At 41.0% G+C, this 22,404-nt stretch overlaps 1 protein-coding gene across 1 annotated transcript in view; it reads left to right on the top strand.

Moving 5' to 3' along the window:
* Positions 1 to 22,404, top strand: part of SLC6A5 (solute carrier family 6 member 5) — a 90,582-nt gene that overhangs the window by 4,278 nt on the left and 63,900 nt on the right. The window contains exons 3-8 of the mRNA XM_063118799.1: positions 1,037 to 1,178; positions 5,255 to 5,386; positions 6,209 to 6,382; positions 15,488 to 15,632; positions 19,969 to 20,101; positions 21,545 to 21,679. Coding sequence (XP_062974869.1) covers positions 1,037 to 1,178; positions 5,255 to 5,386; positions 6,209 to 6,382; positions 15,488 to 15,632; positions 19,969 to 20,101; positions 21,545 to 21,679 — 861 coding nt within the window. The remainder of the gene's footprint in view (positions 1 to 1,036; positions 1,179 to 5,254; positions 5,387 to 6,208; positions 6,383 to 15,487; positions 15,633 to 19,968; positions 20,102 to 21,544; positions 21,680 to 22,404) is intronic.

Raw genomic sequence — 22,404 nt, 5'->3', positions numbered from 1 at the left:
TGTGCAGGGTTACATGTGGGGCTAAAAGGCGCCTGTGGCGAGAATGCAAAACGTAGGTTGAGATGCCATCAGGGAGTTTTCTTCTCGTTCGCACGTGTGTGTGTGTGTGTGTGTGTGTGTGTGTGTGTGTGTGTGTGTGTGAGTGAGAGAGAGAGAGAGAGAGAGAGAGAGAGAGAGAGAGAGAGAGAGCCAGATATCTAGTATGATATGTAATACTTTGTTCATGATCGGGTCATGGTTAATCGCTTCTCAGTCTTATCCATTTGTATGGAAGGCATATGCTTAACTCTGCCAATGGGAAGTAGAAGAGCTTCGCTTTTTTTCTTCCTCTGTAAAGGCAGTCCACAGGTTCAACTGGGGTCATCGAGTCCTAAAATACCTAGGCTGCAATCCTGTACTCATTTACCTGGGAATAAGCCCCATTGAACTCAATGGGACTTGCTTCTGAGTAGACATGCACAGGATTGTACTGCTTAGAGAAGCACATGTATAAATACATCACTTCTACCTTAAGAAGTGCCTTGATGCTGGATCAGACCAAGGGTCCATCTAGTCCAGCACTCTGTTCACACAGTGGCCAACCAGCCATTGGCCAGGGATGGACAAGCAGGAAATGGTGCAACAGCACCCTCCCACCCATGTTCCCCAGCAACTGGTGCACACAGGCTTACTGCCTCGAATACTGGAGATAGCTCACAGCCATCAGGGCTAGTAGCCATTGATAGCCTTTGCCTCCAGGAATTTATCCAACCCCTTTTTAAAGCCATCCAGATTGGTGACAATCACTACATCTTGTGGTAGTGAGTTCTATTGGACATGTTTACTTCATAATTATGCCGCAATAAACTCTCTCGTTTTATTTATTTATTTATTGGTCCAATAGATCTAACGCTGCTCTTCTTATCTTTGGAACTCCAGCTTTATGGATGATGGCGATGATGTAGGTTGTCTGACAGACCTGAGACTGCTGTTTGCAACCATGGCTATTATTTTCAGGCCAATGTCATTTCTTTCTCTTTTTTTTGTCTCCCTCCAGCCGGAGGAAGATGAAGGGGACGAAAATAAAGCCCGAGGAAACTGGTCTAGCAAGCTGGACTTCATCCTCTCCATGGTGGGTTATGCAGTTGGGCTGGGCAATGTCTGGAGGTTCCCGTACCTGGCCTTTAAGAATGGGGGAGGTATGGACTTTCCTCTCTTTTTACATCCTGCAGCTCAGAAAGGGACAACACCGACACCAGTGGTGGCTGGTGGCTCCGATTTCGGTGGAGCTGCGATTCCAGTCCAGGTTTCAGTCAGAACCAGCCAGAACTCAAAATGGGATCAGCACCTTGGATAGCTCCGTTAGGGTTCTGACTGGCTGTGATTGAAACCTAGGATGGAATCACAGCCCCACCGAAATCGGAGTCACCAGCCCCCACTGACCGAGGCCCTGATCCACAAACCAGTTAAAAGGGGGCGCTTAGTTTGAACGTAAATTGGCTCGATGACCGTCTTAAATTCGATCTTTTCAGCCTCATTGGTTTCTGGGTCGGGCTTCCCAGCCAGCAAATTAAGAGGGAATGGGTGGGGTGAGGGGGGAAGGGATTGCACGAAGTAGAGGGCAGGGTAAGAAACTGAGAAAAAGAACGCAGCCCCACCCCTATTCCGGCTTCTCTGGAAAACTGTGGCAACAGATCATCCATGCCCCTGAGTTGAACACTTACAATAATTGCGTGACCGTTTTTTTTAAATCTAGGTTTTCATAATCCAGATCACTTTAAGGCAGATTAATGGCAATTAGCATCCTATTACCTTGCACTGTTTCAATACATACTTATGGGTGAAATGGCGAATCCAATCTGCATTACAGATTTAGGGGAAACCAATTACATGTGTGTGATCATGAGCATCTGCAGCACAACAGGCTTCACACCGTCCCTGTTGAGATAGACCCGGATAAAACAGAATATAACTTTCGTATATATAAAAAACATAAAATCGGCTCCTAAAACGTATCTAGGGCGCAATGCTATTCATGCTTAAACAGAAAAAAGTCCAACAACTGCCAGCATGCTCCAGCCAGCCATTGCGACCTTAGTAACTCGCCTTTTGACTAGATGGGCCCTCACCGATCTGCCATTAAGATCCTAATAATCTTTCCTTGAAATTAACGGGATTTAAAGAAACGACAGCACTTGGTTCCCAGTCTGTCGACGCCCCCTTTTAAGTGGGAGGCTGCTAGTTTGAGAAGAGGGACGGGAAAGCGTCTGCTTAACCTTTTGCCTTCTTGCGGTTTGTCCGTTCCAGCCCCAAGAGGCTGGACGGAAAATAAGAAAGTGCTTATTGGATATGGATTAGTGCTTAGAAAGTGAAGAAACGTATGATATAGATAGATAGAGTTGAACTGATAACCAGTCCCTGAAAAACTGCATAATAATTATTCCTGTCCGGTACATTAGGCCTTCTTGATGTATACACAGGGAGAGAAAGAAAACCTAATTAGAAAAATAATTTATTAGTTTTAACTACCCGTAAAAGGAGAGGGGGAGTCCTAACAGTACAATCTTATAAATGTCTGTATGGCATGTGCTGTAATCCTATAAACCGTAATAGGGTTATAGTGCAACCTTATGAATGACTACTCAGAAGTAAGTCCCGTTGAACTCAAGTCCCATGAGACCTGCTACCAGGTACGTTGGTATAGGAGTGCAGCTGTGAAGGATAAAAAGACTTCCATATGTAAGAATTAATACAGTTTTAGACAATGTCAAAAATCAAATGAAATGTAACAACCTCTCTGCTTGTTGTCCTCGTTACCATCACAAAGAAAAATAGTGGACTGTTAATATTCCCACCGATTATTTTTATGCTATATTGTTGCTATTACACTCGTCATTGTTTTAAATAAATAAACACGCAGAATATTGGTGGTGATTTTCTTTCGAAGAAGTGTATTCGTTATAAATAGCAAAAAACAGAAAAATCATATAGATATTAGAGTTTCAGTAGCGATGAACTTCTCCTTTTCCATCTTATACTGCATTATTTCAACTTAATGGTTGTTTTTATGTATCTGTTTATTGTACGTATCCCAATCAAAATGATTGCTTGTATTACCTGATTCTGTTCATATGCCCAGCCCGATGCAAGCCAGTTTTCTTGTAGTTTATGGTGAATTTACATGGTTTTGTGGTTTTGGACTATAGTGGGAATACTTTAAACTTTGTCTTAAACAAAAGGACATGTTTCTCACTAAACATTTGATCGTCTCAAAATTTATATGGTGAAATGTTAGTGGCTATAAAGAGGTTGTTCATTATAATTCATTTTCAGTCGGGGGTAAGGGAAGGATTAAGGCTGCAATCCCTTACTCTTGTACCTGGGAGTAAGTCCTATTGAACTGTGTGGCTTACTTCTGAGTAGACTTGCAAATAATTTGCACTGATTATTCTAAATCGCAATGTATCCAGTGTGTGTATGTATCTATTTGTGTGTGTGTACACACACACACACACACAATATTCACGGACTGCTGCTGAATTCCGTTTCGGGATGGAAAGAAACCTCTGCTTTGGGATAAGTCTCACGGAATTTATCCGTACTTGAGTGAGACCGATCGTAACCTCAGTCACATTTCGTGTGCTTAATCCCATGCATACACATTCCGAAGAAACTACATTCCATTGAGTTTAATGAAGATAACTCCCAAAGAAGTGTACATAAGCAAGCGGTTTGTGAGGGTCATCAGTGTCATTGCAAAATTCTCATGACTTTGAATTCGAAACAGAATTCTAATATCTGTGTCTTCGTCTCCCCCCACCTTTTTTTTAAAAAAAATCTAGAGTACGCGCAAAGGGAGGGGGATAATTCGGATCGGGATCCTAGCTGTGGGGAGGGGTTAGGGTCGGGATCAGGTTCGGGCCCCTGCGCTTACTCTAGAGTAAAAATGAACAAAAGACATAGCTGCTAGAAACAGATTTAAAGTACTGTCTATTTTGGCCCTCCACGCGGATAGCCCAGGGTTGGCTGATTCTCTGCCTTAGTGTGTGGATTGGCTAATCGACTTTCTCAATCGGGACTGTTAGACGATAGCAGCGATTGTGGGTTGCACGTATAGAGGTAGAAATGGACAATGTGCTGAAAGAAATCATACTTTCATGTTGTGCTGGGATGTTTTGCCTAAAACGACCCTAGTTTTCCTCTCTCGACACACTCCAGGAAGCCCTGAGACACAGTTGTAAGTGATGATGAGAGAAATTATTGGCCCTAATTGAATTAGCTGCACCACCTGGAGCAAGACTGGCAGCCATTTCCCTTCCGAACAGGCAGCCGCGTTTGACGTGGTGTAGAAGCCAATCCATAATATGCCCCAAGGAACAGGCAGGTTAGGAGGGGGTGAACTAAACAAGGCAGTTCTTGTGGAGGTAGCTAGGAGCGCGGAGAAGCCCTGCACAGACAGTGATCCCCTGCATGTTTGCCAGGGTAATAATAAAAATGTAATAATAAAAGTCCCATTGCATTTAACGGGGCTTATTTCCAGGTTTGTCTAGGATCGAACCCTTAAGTCTCAAGGATTTCAGTGAAACTGATGTTCAAGTATTGAGTTCATTGGAGCTACTTCTGAGTAAACATGCTTAGGACCAGGCTGGAAATGCATGTTGATTGTTCACATATTTGCCAAAGGCTGCCAACTTGAATGTTCTTGCTTGGCTGCAATCCCACTAAAATAAACGGGGCTTCATTCAGAATAAAGATGGTTAGGATATGCCTGATAAGCACGTATGCCTTGGTAGCAATAATCAAGGATTTTATGGTGAACTGAGGGTGCAATCCTGTGCATATTTAGGCAGAAAGAAGTCCTACATCTCCTGGCATTACCCAGCCAGCCAGCCATGCTGGCTGGGGAATGCTGGGAGTTGCAGGCCTTTTTAAAGTCTATCTGCACAAACACACATGCGCGCACACACACACACACACACGGAGTGTTTTTGGGAAGATCTTTTGCCAAGCTGACCAATGTGCAAAGCTTTTTTATGGAAAGCTCCCCACCCCCTTCTGCTTATAAAGCATATCTGCTCAACCAGGCTTCCTAAAGAGGAAAAAGCTGAATTCCAAAGGGTTTGCCATTGTTTAAGTGAGGATGAATGATGTAAGGGTTGTTATACCTCTTCAAGGTACCTTTGTAGTACCTCTACAAAATAGGCACTACTACTAGTAGGGATTGTACATTTTCTCCCACACTATCTCTTAAGTCTGTCTTCTTTTTCCCCCTTAGGTGCATTTCTTATCCCCTATTTGACAATGTTGGCTCTGGCGGGAGTCCCCATCTTTCTCTTGGAGGTTTCTCTGGGGCAGTTTGCTAGTCAGGGACCTGTGTCTGTTTGGAAAGCCATCCCTGCCTTGCAAGGTGAGCTGTGAGGAAATACTGTCTTCCTGTGCATTTAGAGATGGCTCCCTTTATGAGATCATGGCTTATCTTTAGTTTGAACAGGAGGGACAATTACAACAGTGGGTGATACACTGTAGTCTTGCTTCAACCTTGAGATGACCTTCCATTGACTGATGTTGTACGAATGCAGCACTTTTTCTGCTTTAGTGAATCCTCTCTGCATTGCTCAGCAGGAGAGCTTCCTATGGCTGCATCGCTTTGCCTGTATCACATACGTCTAATAAGGCAACAATACTTGCCGTCATTGCTAGGTAACTCCTGTGTACCATGAGGAACAGTCATTTTCCAGTTTCCTTGTAGGAACCATAATAAGGAGAGCCATTTGGGGGTTCAATCTCTGTGTGGTGGTGGAGGAAAATGCACATCAAGATTCAAGGGCCTATTCTTGGTTGTTATAAAATTTAATTGCATCAAAGCAGTGTGTTTTAAAAGCATTTATTTTGGCTCTGTTTATGCTGCATAATAACCCTTGATATAGGGTATCCTGGGGGAATACAAGAATAAGAATACAAGTTCTGTTGATGGCAACATGCCGAAGCTTGCTTCCTTTGAGTCTGAAACCTGGGCTTACTTGTGATTAAAAATGGATAGGTAAGCATTGTGTGGTGTGCCAGGAGCTTCTTGTCAAAGGAAAACCCTGAAAAAAAAGATGATCTTCAAACAAAAATGAATTTGCATATGTATTGGCAGTTTCAACATTATCTTTCAGGTCACTATATATCTTTTAGCAGCTTAAAAGAGGATGGTATCTAATTGTCCCTGTTTCTCTCTTTTTTTCAGGCTGTGGCATTGCTATGTTGATTATTTCTGTCCTAATAGCCATATATTATAATATTATATTGTGCTACACACTTTTCTACCTTTTTGCATCCCTTGTACGTGTGTTACCTTGGGCCTCCTGTAACAATCCATGGAACACACCAGATTGTAGAGATAAAAACAAACTTTTGTTAGGTAAGTTGGAGCATGCTCTCCCTTTACATCCTTGATATTATCCTTTAATGGCTCAGACAAATCTGTTCTATATGTTCTGACAATTCTGCAATGAGCATACTCATAGATTTACTATTGCAAACTGTTCCTTATTGTGGGAAGATGTCCTTTCATCAAGAGTGTTGTCATGGGGTTAAGGGCTATGTCCAGAATTCATCTGAAGTTTCAGACTTATCAGTGAACTAATTAACATGCATCTTAAATGGCAAGAGATCTAGGAACTGAAGTAACTGGTCGAGTGTTTCATTAATAATGTTGTCATGGATATTGACTCAGATGCCAGGCAGGCAAACACAGAATACGATATGAAAGATAAGGTAGAGAATAGGTGATAGTGATAAGGTTTTTCAATATACATTTGAGGAGGAAGGACATTGGCGTTCAATCCTATGCATGGTTACTGAAAATTATCTCTCGCTGTGCTTAGTGGGGATTACTTCCTAATAAGTGTACTTAGGATGGTAGCCATATTTAAGATGGCTATTTTTATCATTAAGATAGCTACATTATTAATGCACTCCTGTGTCATTAAAAGTTCTGGATTGAATTCAGAATCTACCATCCATGGACAGAAAGACTGGTCTGTTCTGGCAGGCCTACCCAGTTGAATTTCAAGATGCCTTTTAATAATGCATTGGTTTTATATGATTTAATCAGTTTTATGTATTTTATGGTGTTTTGTATTTGTTGTTGTTCCCTGCCTTGATCTAGAGGGAGAGGTGGGTAATAAATAAATAAATATTTTATTTATTTATTTCATGGAAGGTGCCTCTGCCCAATTTTGGGGAATCTCCACTTGCTCCTGCCTGCAGCACAGCTTACCCCATTCAGCTGGATTCCCTGACACGCTGTACAGCATTTTCAGGGGCCTGCTGTGGGGAGGATGAGGGTGGGGGATCTGCTTCAGCCAGCTGTACACACCTAAATCTGGATCCAACCCTGTGTGCAGAAGGAATTTTGGTTATTGTCATTTCTGTTACACTGAGACATGATGAGCTGCAAGGTCTAAATATCCCTTTTACATAATTTTAAAGATAATAGTTCTATCCTATCTGCATCTGGCAGTTGTTTTAGCCACTGGCAATAAATCAAAGGCAATCAACATCCTACATTTCAGTATGGCAATGAATGTTCCACCAGATGAGAAGACAACTTGTCCCCTATTTTTAATCACAGCTCTATTAGACCGTAAGTTGGGAATCAGAACAGAAATCTTATGATAGCAGTCAGACCTCTTGTGCTGATGCTGTGCAGGCAAAGTTGTTAGTATGCTGCATTCTAATTTTTTATTTATTTTATTTATTTATTTATTACATTTTTATACTGCCCAATAGCCAAAGCTCTCTGGGTGGTTCACAAAAATTAAAACCATGAAGAGCGTAATTACTTCTTTGCTGGAGATCCTTACTTTGCTGTGATCCCAAGAATACTTCCTTGGAAATAAATTCTACTGGAAACAGGAGAAAACTTGTTTCATGTCAAGTTGTTTGTTTATTTAAAACTGTAGGTTACCATAAAACATACAAACTACAGGGGCTTTTAGCATGGTAAACAGCTGGTTAGTGGCCAAAGCATTATATTATATTGCCCTAAAATAACTCTTTTCCTAGGGGGAGCATCAGAGCTAGCCCAAGATATTGCTGCCTGAGGCAAAGGACAAGATGGCACCCTGTATAGAAGCCAGCTGAACTGGCAGTTAAACTTTACTTCAATGCTAGTGATGGGATAGTATCTTCCACCATAACTGAGGCAATGGTTTGGTTTAGCAGGGCCAGGACAGGTCATGTACCATACAAAGCTCTGTCTTCCAACATAGAGAAACAGCCAGAAGGAACAGTTAGAAGTCTACCATCACTGCCTCTCAGCACCTGCTGCCTAAGGCAATCACCTAAGTCTGTCTAATGGTAGGGCCGGTTCTAAGGATCATATAATGGACATAGAAGATTGTAATGCTTATTTAGGGTGACCATATGAAAAGGAGGACAGGGCTCCTGTATCTTTAACAGTTGTATTGAAAAGGGAATTTCAGCAGGTGTCATTTGTATATATGGAGAACCTGATGAAATTTCCTCTTCATCACAACAGTTAAAACTGCAGGTGCCCGGCCCTCTTTTAAATCTGGTCACACCATAGCTGCAGTACAGCTCCTGCAGCTTTAACTGTTGTGGTGAAGAGGACATTTCACCAGGTGCGAAATGCAAACAAATGACACCTGCTTAAATTCCCTTTTCTATGCAACTGTTAAAGATACAGGAGCCCTGTCCTCCTTTTCATATGGTCACCCTAGCTTATTATCCTCCACAGGCATGTATTTATTTACATTTGTTTTATTATCTATTCTTCCAAGTGTGCCAAGAGAGCAAACATAACTGAAAATTGAATTATCAGCCGACTAGATTTTGTCCACTAGATTTACACACGCTTATCTGGGAGTAAGTCCCATTGAATTCTGTGGGCCTTACTTCTGAGTAGATATGTAAAGAATTAGGTTTTAAGTTACAGTGTCGTTTTCTCCTACATGCACACATTTTGCATTTATGTCCATCAGCAGGAATAATTGGAAATGGTGGCCTTTGGGTGACACTTTATGAAAAACAGTTTCAAGTGTACCACTATAACTATTTGCCACAGATGTTCAGAATGGCACTGATTTGGCCTGGGTCCCTGCTTAGTTTCTAGTTACACTACTTTCTACTATAAGTTGTGAATGCCACAAACTTCATAATGCATCTCTTAGTTATTAATTTATAAAGTGGGGGGAATTAGTTGAATTCATCATTCCCAAATTCTCCTGAAAGTCAAGGAAAGAATGACAAAGCTTTTACAACTGTGCTTTCAATTTAACAGAAACATAGGATAGAATCCCAGAGGTGGAAAACATCTCAATGGTCATCTAGTCCAAACCCTTGCCAATGCAGGAAATCCACTACTACAGCATCCTGACAAGAGGCCATCTATCTCTTTACCTGCAAGTTCAGAACCTAAGATGGTTCATGAGCCTTTTAGAAATATATGGAAAGGAGAATTTTGTGGGTTGTGGCTTTTCCCTTCACAGGGCTGCCGTAAAAACACAAGCTGCGCCTGGTTGATTTCCACCCTCCCCTTGCAATTCTTAAGGGTTCAAGAGCTCATGCACGCTTCTCAACTTGGCAAATGCCAGGTTCCTCTTCTGAGACCCATGGTCCTACAAAGTCCTTGGCATTAATGCACCCTGATAACTCCTGCATTTTGCTTCTGGTGCAGTATCAATGGGATGATATTTATTTATTTATTGCATTTTCTATACCGCTCAATAGCTGATTTTTCTTACACAGGTCAATCTCTCCCACACTAGAGGCCTTCAAGAGGCAGCTGGACAACCATCTGTCAGGGATGCTTTAGGGTGGATTCCTGCATTGAGCAGGGGGTTGGACTCGATGGCCTTGTAGGCCCCTTCCAACTCTGCTATTCTATGATTCTATGATCTAAATTTTTAGGTGTGATTGGAATGCGCTGGGTCCTGCCCACCCTTTCAGCTTAATATTTTTTCATGGTAAATGTCTTCCATTCCATTGAAAAGAGCTATAGGTTTTTGACTATATTTCAGCTGAAATTCTAACAATAGCCTGAAAATAGGTTTTACTAGCACAGATAGGATTTACCTTCCAACTTCTTTGGATCCCGTCTGAATTATGCAGTAGAATAAGTTTCATATAGTAATATAAAAATGTAAAGCAGAAATTCCACTAATGCCTGTACAGTATGCTGCCGTGCATATGTACTCAGAAGTAAGCCCATCCCATTGAACTAAATGGGGGCTTACCTCTGAGTAGATATGCATAGCATTGCACTATTAGTGTCTTATTGCATATTTACAATGTTGGTATATCAGGAACTTAAACAAAATACTATCATCCCTTAAGTAGCTCCTCATATGTTATATTTCTTGTGATATTGCTAACATTTAAAATGATGACAGATATTGTATCCTTAAGTCTTTTAAGCTGCAATTCTATAACCTGGGAGTAATTTCCATTGGACTCAATAGGGCTTACTTCTGAGTAGGCATATACAGAATTCAAGTCAAGAATTCTCTTGTCAAGAGAAGAGAAGAGAAGCAGAAAAAAATAGTTAAACAAGACTATCCTGATAAAATTGCTATTCTGATGCACTACAAAGTGATTCCAGCTTTTAACAAAATTCCTTCAAGGAACCTATGATGCTTACAGTGCAACCCTATGCATATTTATTTAAAAGTCAGTCCTATTTAGTTCAACGGAGATTTCTCCAAGGTAAGTGGGTATAGGATTGCAGATTTAGTGTCATAAACAAAACGGTGTGAGATAGGTAGGCTGAAAGAAAGTGGCTAACCTAGGGCCACCCAATGTGCTTTAAAGCCAAGTGGATAAAGTGGGTATATAAGACTAGATTTCTGACATGCAAGTTAACATTTTAGCCACGAAATTGGCCTTCTAAACCCTATTCTTCATTGGATGACAAATGCTAAGATGTAAAAGTTCTTAACTATGATACTAATAGCCAAATTCTATTTGTATTTATTCAGAGAAAACTTTCATTGATCTCAACAGGACATATATCTTAGTAAACACGCTTAAGACTCCAGTCATGTAGCACAATCCTGCACATTTACTTGGAAGTAAGTCTCACTGTGTACAGTGAGGCTTACTACCAGGTAAATGTGTACTGAATGGGTGGAAGACTTGTAGAACCTTTGAATATATTAAATAAGTGGTGGAAGAGGGGGCATACTTAAGATGTTAAGTATCTGCTGGAGGAGATTCGTCAACTTAACAGTCTTTTAGCATTTAAGAAGGCTATAAAGACTGATCTCTTCTGGCAGGCCTATCCAGTGGAATTTTAGGATGTTTTTAGAATGTTTTTAGGAAGTTTTAACAATGTATACTGTGTTTGATTAATATTTTATGTATTTTATACTTCTTGTTGTTCCCCGCCTCGATCAGGATCGAGAGGCGGGTTAGAAATAATATTATTATTATTATTATTATTATTATTATTATTATTATTATTACTATTATTATTTGCATCTTTCTGCATTTCCTATGGATTGTATCCAATGTTAGCTTCACTTAAGTCCCATTCATTAAGTCTCATTTAAGTCCCATCCAACTAGGACTAACATTGGATTCTACCCAATGTAAACAGCTTACTTTGTTATCTTGTGCAAAGTACAATGGAAGTGGGGAAATATAACTTGTTTGAGTGCCCGGAATTTGTGCATCCAAGAAGTTCTTTTTTAAACATGACATTAGAAGTGGAGTAAGAACATTTGTACATCCTCTATGATCATGTCTTTAAAACCTCTGAACTGAAACTACTCTCAGGTCAGGTAACATATTAGACTAATAATTAGAGTCAACTGGGGAATGTTGTTCAAAATGGCCTCCCCACAGAGAGCGGTCTTAGGACAAACCATAAAGATGATGAGGGCAACTTGTGGCCCTCCAGATGCTCTGGCCTACAACTCCATCACACCTCAGTATTGCCTATGCTGGCTAGGTTTGATGGAAGTTCAGGGCCACAAGTTGCCCACCATTGCCATAAAGTGTAGGTCTACTTAATGGATGGATCTCTGCCATCATGTTTTAAACCTACACATGCCGAGTCTTCACTGCTGATTTCTGTAATGTTTATAGAACAGGAAATTGACTGTTTGCTTTGCCAGCCGCTGTGCAGGTTTACACTTTCTCTACCAAAGCCAGTGCTGGCCACAGTCAGAGAGAGGCTGCTGGCCAGAGAATGTTTATTCTTAAAACTCTTCAGTAGTATGATGCAAGTGCATAGCATTGACAGTATATGTATGTTATATGGTGAATCTAACGCTGTAACTATGCCTGGCTCACTCCAGGAAAAGGAAATTATAAGTTCCTAAAAATCAGGCAAAACCATAACTGACAAAATAACTGACAAGTCTGATTTAACAATCTAGGTATTTCTAGAAGTATGTAGGGAGCTGTATAACTCTCTAGCCCTAGTCTAAGCCAGAAGCCAATAATGCTCAACCACTAACTGTGTCCAAAGAGAATATACAGTTCTTGTTTTAGCGACAGGGCACATCCATATTGGTCCATGCTTCTGGATTCTCCTGTATTTATTACAGGGGCATAATATCTTATAAAGATAATGGAGCAAAAAATTAAAGCTATTGCCTGACATTTGTGCTCTGAGATCAGATATTGTTGATCTCAATCCTAAACATGCTGTCTCAGAAATATATTTTATTGTATACTGTTTTCAGTGGGATTATATGTTCCCGAGGCTTCATAGATGCCTGAAAGCTAGAGTGATGTGTGAAGACATTTTTGACATCAAAATAAGTACAATTGGCTTCCCCCCTCTAGTTTCTGAATGGATACATTTACTTATTAGTAATTCTCATATAAAAGTGTTTTCATGCTGGTTTAGTCTAGTCGTTATTTTCTGCCTATCTCAAGGTTTGATGGATAGCACTGCATGCAAAGATTTGTTCGTTCTGTGCTGCAAAGTGATTGCGCCCTCTGCTGATTTGAACTGTTTACTGCAGGGAAATCAACAGCTCTAGAAAACTAAGCTGTAAAAAAAGCTTGCTGCACTGCAGCAAAAGTGACCTTATGTGTCATCCTGTGATCTCACTCATGCTACGAAAAGGTCTAAACAAGGCAAATCCTATCCAGCCTGTATAGATGAACATGCTCTCGTCTAGTGCAGATTTTAGAACTACCTATTTCTAAACTGCAGTCCCACTAATACAAAATCATTAAGATTTTTTTTAAAAAATTGAGAAGTCGTACAATTATACTTACGTGCAATTATATCTTCCAAGTGGTTTCCTGTGAAGAGACTTGGGATATTACTGTTGTTGTGTAAATAATATTGTCTTGTGTGTTCTGGCTTTGCATCTGTGTTATAGAGAATTTGGGAGCAAAAGAAATACCTGAACACAATGTATCACTAATATGGATTTTCTCATTTGGAGTGAAGTTAAGACATTTATAAGGAAAGTGTCCCCACCTTTAACAAATGATGCCATTGAAATCAGTAGGTTGATAACCCCTGTATACAAAATTTAGAAAAAGTCTTTAAAAAGCAATAATTATTCAAAATTTGGGAGTATATCATACTTTAAACTAACAAAAAAATCCAAGTTCTTTCTCAGATCTGTATTTACTAATGTTGAAGCCTTTCAGCAATCATACAATACAAGACAGAATTAGACACACTAAAACCAGTTTCAGTGGGCTTAAGTGCATCTAATTTCGCATTGAGTTGTGATGGCCCTTAGAATTTAAGTATATTCTCTTCCATAAGTAAGAAACAGCTTTCTGTGTACAAGTTCTGAACAATGAGATATATGGAACCAGGTGTAAAAAATCTACAGTTTTTCTAACACCTAGTCCTCAAGTAATATTCAAGTAAATCTAAGGGTGTGCAGAAAATAGGAGAGTGAAAGGATACCACCCTACAGCCCCCTCTGCTGACTGATTTACATTATAACACCTTTCTTTCAAAAAATAATAATCACATATTTCAGTACAGAAAACTGGAAGATGGCAATAGTAGTTACCAGTAGGTTGAATAAAACCAAGGGACATGTGAACAGCTGATTTCACACTATTGAAATAGATTTCTTTCATTTTTGATACTATTTGTATCACTAATTGTATCTACTTGACTTTAAGATTGGATTTTAATTGCAGGAAAATGCCTGTCAATTAATAGAGAAGTCATCGTTTCCAGTTATGTGCTACTGAGATCAGGTATTGAGATCAGAGTTAGGAGATCAGATCAGAGTTAGGAGGCTTGAGAAGGTCCACATATTTCCATGGACAGACATTAAAGCTGCTGACCTGTGCATTTCCATAACACTCAAAAAGAAAAGAAGAAAAACCTCATCGTATCAACAAGCAGTGTACATTCACAAAATCTTTGGTATCTTTGCTTGGAAGGATTTAGGGATTATCACAGAGGCGGCCTGAGACATTTTGCTGCTTGAGGTGAAGGACAAGATGGCACCCTGTCCCATTCCATGTACAAAGGCTGACTGGACTGGCAATTGAATCTTTCTTTGACACTGGCATTTCTCCCTACACTTGAAGGCAGATCGCCAGCTTTCAGGCGTAGGGCAGGCCATGTGGCTCACAGCTCTCTCCTCCAATACTTTGCTGCCATCTCCTAGCATCTGCTGCCTGAGGCAACTGCCTCATTCTGCCTAATGGTCGGGCTGGCCTGCTTATAAGGTTCTCCTCTGGATGCCTACCCCCAGGGAAGCTCGGAGAATGGCAGCCAGGGAGAGGGCCTTTTCAGTGGTGATCATTCAGTGGTGATCATTTTCAGTGGTGATCATTCCCTTAATCATGGAATGATCTCTCCGACGAGGCTCACCTGGTGACAACATTGCTATCTTTTTGGTGCCAGGTCAAGACTTTTCTCTTCTCCCAGGCATTTAACGGCATTTAACAGAATATGCTGAGTTTTTTAACTGACCCCAAAATAGTTGTTTTTAAATGGATATCATCTGTTTTTGTTTGTATTTTACACTTTTTATGGTTTTAAATTTTGTATAGTTCTTTTTAATGATCACTGTTTTAAACTTTTGTAAACCGCCCAGGGAGCTTCGGCTATGGGGCGGTGTATAAATGATGATGATAAATAATAATAATAATTATAATAATAATAATAATATAAAAGTTCTGTTGAGGGTTAATGTTGCTCTAAGTTGCAACTTAGAAGCCAGTAGCTTTTCAAAGAGAGACTTTGACCTGAATGGTAGTTGAGCATCTATAATGTATCAAATTCCTATATTAATCAATCAATATTCAAGTTCTGAATTGGAAACATAGCAGTCCAAGACAAATTAGATTCATCAATGGAAAGGAAGACTCAAAAGTGATTAATGTTGAGAGGAAGAGTGAATCTTTATGTTCAACAAAATATGAAAGCTTAATTATATTTTAGATGCTCAAATGAAATATACTTTAGATGCAAGATGTTGTTTGTTCATTGCTATTCTGTTCTTTCTCAAAAGTTTTACCCTGGAGTTTTACTTTTTTGATTTGTGTCTTTTGTCAGATTCCTGCATCATTGGTGACCACCCAAAATTACAAATAAAGAACTCTACTTTCTGTATGAGTGCCTATCCAAACTTGACAATGGTAAACTACACCAGCCATGTCGTCAACAAAACTTTTGTCAGTGGCAGTGAAGAATACTTCAAGTAAGATTTTTTTAAAAAAAACATATTCGTTAACAAATAGTTAAAGAAATCTAAGCATGGAAGTCACTGGGTAATGGATGAAATGTTTTTTTTTTTATGTATTTGAAGATTTTTCATTTACAAAAGAGCAATTATATTAACCAATATTTCAGTAACCAACATTACATTTCAAGCATAACCACACATTTCTACATACATATTCTCTTTTCAGAGTCACCAGAAATCATTGAAAGCATAACACACAATATACTGAACAGAAAACAGTACTTATATTTTCTATATGCTGCTTCTCCTAGTATTCATTGGTTGAGTGCATATGCCACTAATTTAGGCATTAAATATATTGGGAGTTCACTAACGCATTGGTTACTGCTGATATGTAGACAAAGGGAACTTGATGGCATGTTGAACACGTACTGGAAAAACAGCATCATTTTGGTAGACATGGAGTTCAATTATTTGAGTGTGATCTTTGGTTCTAGGTTCAAGTCTCATCAAGTCATCTTTAGTTCCCTAAAGCTGACATAATATCAGGCATCATCAACTTGCTTCACAGGAATGTTATGAGAGATTATGCTATACTATTTTGCCTGACCTGAGTTCTAAAAAGGGTAGTGCAGTCTCCACATTACCACTTCCCTGACAGGCTTATTTATAATGATTGGATTGTGTGTGTATGTATGTATGTATGTATGTATAATGAGTGCAACCCATAATCCTATGGGTTGCACCCTTGATTATTGTAAGCTCCCAAACTCAGAGGTTTACGATGATCCAACGCAGGGTGGGAAGAGCAGCAGAGGTGACCTTTGCCTCCCCAATCTCCCCCCCCACTGCATTTTTCGCTAGATAGGCTTTTTTGCCCATCTAGCAGGGGTGCTTTGGAGGGGGAGGGATGGAAGCTGGAGAGGCCTCAGGATAACTCATATCCTGGCCTCTCCAGTCTCCTCTCCCTCCCTGCCCACAGAAATGCCCCTCCTCCGAGGTCAGGTTCCCAGCCTCAGTGAGCAGCTGGCATGGTTCTTTCCACACTGGCTGTAAGGGGGAGGAGGATCAAAGCTCTGATTCCCCTCTCCGAGGTCAGAGTGCTGTCTCCGACCTCAGATTGGGAATCTAAGATATCCTATGGCCCCTCAGATGCTGTCTAGGGGCCATAGGATTGCTCCCTTTATTTTTGAATATTTATATACCACTTTCCAATTTATTTATCCTAAAACAGTTTACAAAAAAATATGAAACAATGCATCATTATAATAATGCAACAGCATTTGGAGTAGTTGATGGCTGAAGAAAGCTAAGGTACACAAGTTAATTTTTAACAATTGTCAAAAGTACACGATCATCTGTGCCTGACATATTATAAAGGGAGGCCATTCCAGAGGGAGGGTGCCACCACAGAGAAGGCCCATTGCTGTATTGTTGTCAGATGGGACTCTGCAGGGTGTGCCATGGACAAGAAGGCCTTTGCAGAGGATTGTAGTGTTCAAATTGGGCTATATAGATGGAGATGGTCTTTAAGATAACCTGGTCCTAAGTTGTTACTTTCATTCTAAGTGGCTCTATACAATAGAATAAAAATAAAATGAGATACAATGCAGCATCAGATAAGATCAGAAACCCACTAAGAAAGTAACAGAGAATAAAAATTAGGAAAACTAAATCAGTGGTTAATTTAAACTCTTGGGAAAATAAAAAGGTCTTTGCCTGGTATTGAAAGGTCATTGGAGTAGGTACCAGGCAGACTCCTCTTGAGACAGTATTTTACAGCCTCGTACAACAACTGAAAATGCTCTTTTATTCAAAGCCACTTCCCGTATCTCACTTGGAAGATGCACTTGGAGAAGGCTGTCAAATGAAGATCTCATAGTCTGGGTATATAAGTGTTGAGATGCAATCCTTTAAGTACTGAGGTGTCAAGCAATGAAGGATCTTAAAGAACACCAGCACTTTGAACTGGGCCTGGTAATGGACTGGGAGCCAGTGAAAACGGGAGAGTAGTGGCATAATATGTTCGTTATGCCCTGACACAGTTAGTAACCTTGAAGCTGTATTCTGTCCCAGTGGAAACCCCAGACTATTTTCAAAGGGAAGCCCCACATGTAGTGCATTGCTATAATGCAAACGGGAAGTTACTAGGGCATGGATCAGTGAAGCAGGACTATCTCTGTCCAAGTAGGGGCATAGCTAGCATGCCTACCAAAGTTGATAGAAGGCACTCTGAGCCACAGAGGCCACTTCTGCCTTTAGTGACAAGGATGGATCAATGAAAACCCAAAATGATGTATCTTTTCCTTTAGGAAAGTACAACCCTCTTCAGAACAGGTTAAACACCACTCATCTGGGCAAGTGAACAATTTACTAACTTTCATCTTGCCTAGAATGAGGCTCTGCTTATTTGCCCTCATCCAGTCCATGGCTGCGGCAAGGTACTGCTGTAGCACCTCCACTGCCTCACCTGGATTTGTAAAAATAAAGAGAAATTGAGCTTTTCCAGGACCAGTCATTCCACAGTCTCCTTTAAGGAAGGTGGGACTTCCTTTCTCTCAGTCCGGAATTTAATACTTCCTGGACCCAGCTAGCGAAATGTAATAAATTAGAAGGGACAAGATTCAAACATGAAAGTGGTTGACTGGATTTGGCCAAGCATCTTGTTACATCTTCAGGCCCTAAAAACTGGAGAAAATCCAACAAGATAGGATGAAATCATGCCCTTGACTCTTCCACTGATCACTCCTCTTTAATTATGATATCTAGATTGTGGCAGTTGAGCAGTTTTGTCCTCAAAATGTCTTGCAAACATGTTAAAATATGCTCCTGAGGATTTAACTATATTTCCCACTGGGTCAGATTGCAAAAGACTCACTGAAACAATTGGAAAAGGTCTGCTGGATTACATGGTGAGGATTAGGGCTGTGCACGGACCCCCCCGAACCGCTTCGTGGCCCGATCCGGAACTTTCAGATCGGGCCCGAACCACTTCAGGTCAATCCAATCCTCCCCCGTTCCGCTCTGCTGATTGAGATCCAGATGGGCGGATCGAGATTCCCCCCCCCCACTTCCCTACTTACTTGCCTCTGCAGCGGACAGCGGAGGCAGGTAAGTTGGGAAGGGGGAACAAAATGGGTGCCAAATAAGCCTCCCTCCCCTCTTACCTGGCTTTGCCGCCGTCGCCACAGACTGCGACGGTGGAGCCAGGTAAGCCCTCCTCCCCCCACTTACTTGCCTCCGTCGTGGTCTGGCGCAGGCTTCAACTGAGGTCCAGGCCTCAAAGCAGAAGCAGGCCGTGGCCTGCTTCCGCTTTGAGACCTGGACCTCAGTTGAAGCCTGTGCCAGACCGCGCTGGACACAGGTAAGCCCCCCTCCCCTCTTACCTGGCAGCACAGCCGGCACTGCACGGACTGTGGCGCCGGTACAAGGTGAGCCCCCTCCCCCACGTTTACCTGCATTCAGAGCTCTGGATGGAGGTGAACCGCTCTGCCTCGATCCGCAGCTCCCCCAACCCGATTCGGATCCGCCTTTGTCGGAAGCGGATTGGGTCACTCTGCTCCGGATTTGTGATCTGAATCGGAGCGCAGCACAGCCCTAGTGAGGATGCAATGGTGGTGGGAAAATGGCTTCTTCTTTGCCACAGTCACCGCCACCGAGTAGGCTCAGTAACGAGCTCTTACTTTTGCTTGAGTGGACTTGTTGCAAGGCTTTCTCCATGCAAACAGAGTTTTGAGAGAAGTCTCAGACCAGAAAATCCCCACAGGGCTCTCTGGAATCCCTCCAATGGGTCCCCTACACATGCACAGGGAGACAGCTGCTGTAAGTTAAACCTCAGCAGGTGATGATCGACCATGACAAGGAAATATATGTTTCAACCCCCCATTTCCCATCTTCCTACTCCTGCTGAGAAAGTGACTTATGCAAGGCCACATAGTTCATTCATGTCACAGTTATTTATTTATCTATTTATTTATGAATGAAATGTATTACCCACTTTTCATTATAAAATACTCCTAAACTTAGGACTCGAACCCATGGGTTCCAGATCAAACTCCTTTCTGTCCACCTGACCACAGTGGCTGTCAATGGTAATTTGTACTGTAGGTATAATCCACATCTCTGAAGTTAATAGGAAATGTCTAATTGGTTTTAATGGGCATGAAGTGAACCCTTTAAAAAAGAAATAATGCAAATGTAAAACACAAATGCTGGAGTACTCCTATTCTATCTATCTATCTATCTATCTATCTATCTATCTATCTATCTATCTATATCAAAAACTTCATACAAAACCATACACTGGGGGAACATAGCCTGTAATGACTCATATTGACATTTTGACTCTCAGGTACTTTGTGCTGAAGATTTCTGCAGGAATTGAATATCCTGGTGAAATTCGGTGGCCTTTGGTACTGTCTCTCTTTCTGGCTTGGGCAATAGTCTATGCCTCCCTGGCTAAAGGAATAAAGACATCAGGAAAAGTAAGAGAATATCTTTTTTTAGACTGGGGTGGGCAATTTCAGGTCCAGGGACCAAATCTGGGGTCCACAGACTGGGGTCCACACACACTTCCTTTCCTCCCCACCCCTGGTCCCTTCCCCCAACCACTGATCATTTAGGGATTGTCTGTTTTTTGTTCAGTTTTTCCCCGCATTACAAAAAGTTGAAATTAGCCATTTGTAAGGCTTTGTTACTGTCAGTAAGAGCTTTAGACTACTACATGCTGGAAATGTTTGGCAATTTTGGCCCCCCTCCTTTTGTCTTTGTCCCTTTGCCTCCTCCCCCCAGAATGTGGCCCCCAAAGGCACCTCCAAAACTGAATTCAGCCCTCAGGCTGAAAGAGGTTCCATACCCCTGCTTTAGACTATTCATAGCCATAACTCAGGAATTATATATTGTATTACTGAATACCTACGTATTCCTGAAATATTCAGGCTGCAATCCTATAGACGCTTATTGAACTGAGTGGGACTTACATACATCTGAGTAGATGAGCATAGGATTGCACTGAAAATAGTTTGTTGAGGAAGGTGATAGCAGGATGGTTACTTGTCAGTTTGCATGGTAACTGAAGAAAAGTTGTTGAGATAAACATTTTTCATTGATAAACATTTTTGTTAAGTTCATAGAGTCATAGAATAGTAAAGATCAGTGATGCATTTCTGCTTTCAGAAATGTGTTGTGAGACCATGAACCCTCCTGTGCACTACACACACACACTGAGGAATCGACTACACATTACTTTTCTGAAATCACACAAAGCAGTGCTCAGATCCTTGACATTTGTTCTATCTGCAAGGTTGGTAATTGCTGTAATGGCAACCCCTGCAGATGGAACATTTTAAATGTTCCCTTTACCAATGGAGGAGCAACTGTGGGAGCAGAAGCAATTATCAGTCAGCACACATCTAGAGAGAGTTTTACAGGACTGCTATTCTGTATAAGTGCTTGCTATTGCAAATTACAGATCATACCATTGTACAAAAAATAATAATTTTAAAAAATCCACGTTTATTTTCATAACGAAATCAACATTGATTTAATTATACTTGACTACATCGGGAGTTAAGGTATGATTGTGACTACATTTGTAGTCAAGCATAAGACTGGGATATGTTTTTGTATGTGTAAGGTATCTGTTTTTATCCTCAAGGATTTCATTCCTAAATAGGCAGATTTCAGATATAGATACAGTTATTGTTCATGTTGCATATCTCAAAGCATTGCTGTTTAACTAGTTGTAGTTCTGCATAGATAGCAACATTTTAGACAATAATCCTATTATCTCGTTAGATTCCTCAGATTCTTGGTCTAGTATCACTGGCTCTGCCTATGTAATTCCTTGTTGTAGACAGTGAGGCAATAATGTTACTTCTATGATCAAACCAAATGAGTAATTCTTTGTCTCTGTGTGGTCTCTTTAGGTGGTGTACTTTACTGCTACTTTCCCTTATGTAGTGCTTATCATCTTACTCATCAGAGGAGTAACCCTGCCTGGAGCCGGGGCCGGCATGTGGTACTTCATCACACCTAAGTGGGAGAAACTAAGTGATGCTATGGTGGGCTTATTATTCCAGTTATAACACTCCAATAGGGTGAATAACTCATATAGATTTATTATTTGCTGTGCGTTAAGGAAGCATACAGATACAGTGTTAAGTACGCAATCTTGTGAATGTGTGTTCTTAATATGCTTAGATTTTAGTAAGTTTAGTTTGTGTCTCCTTCGGTACATTGTTTTGGTGGGTAGCAACAACTATGCATGTAAGGAGCTACAACAAAGCAATACAAATATTGGATTATCTCCAAGCTAGGTCTACACCATATCCATTCTTTGTATTGAAGGGACTGAAGGATATCACTCTCAGAAAGCAAAAACAACGGAGGGAGCAATCCTATGGCCCCTCGAATCTAGGAGTCTGAACTCCCCTCCCCTTGAAATTGGCACAGACCCACAAAAGTGACCTTGGAGAGGAGGGAAAGGGGGCAGTTCTATAGACAAGAAGGGGAGGGGGCTAGGGAGGCCGGCTTACAAAGAATCCTCAGGCCTCTGCCGTCTCCTTCCCTCCTGCTCCACAGTCCCAGCTAGCCTTTCTAGCAAAACTCCAACTTTGCATAGGATGCCTATCAGCCTCTGAACTCAGATGCTGATGGGCATCTCAGTAAGACTGCACCCAAAAAGTCTGGTGGCACCTTAAAGACTAACAAATATATCTTGCACTCTACAGTCCACTTCACCAGATGAACATATGTAGTGATCAGCTGAGCAATGCAAAGATGTCTG

Source organism: Elgaria multicarinata, chromosome 2, assembly GCF_023053635.1.
Source record: "Elgaria multicarinata webbii isolate HBS135686 ecotype San Diego chromosome 2, rElgMul1.1.pri, whole genome shotgun sequence".
NCBI lineage: Eukaryota > Metazoa > Chordata > Lepidosauria > Squamata > Anguidae > Elgaria > Elgaria multicarinata.
This window is presented reverse-complemented; position numbering and strand designations above follow the sequence as displayed.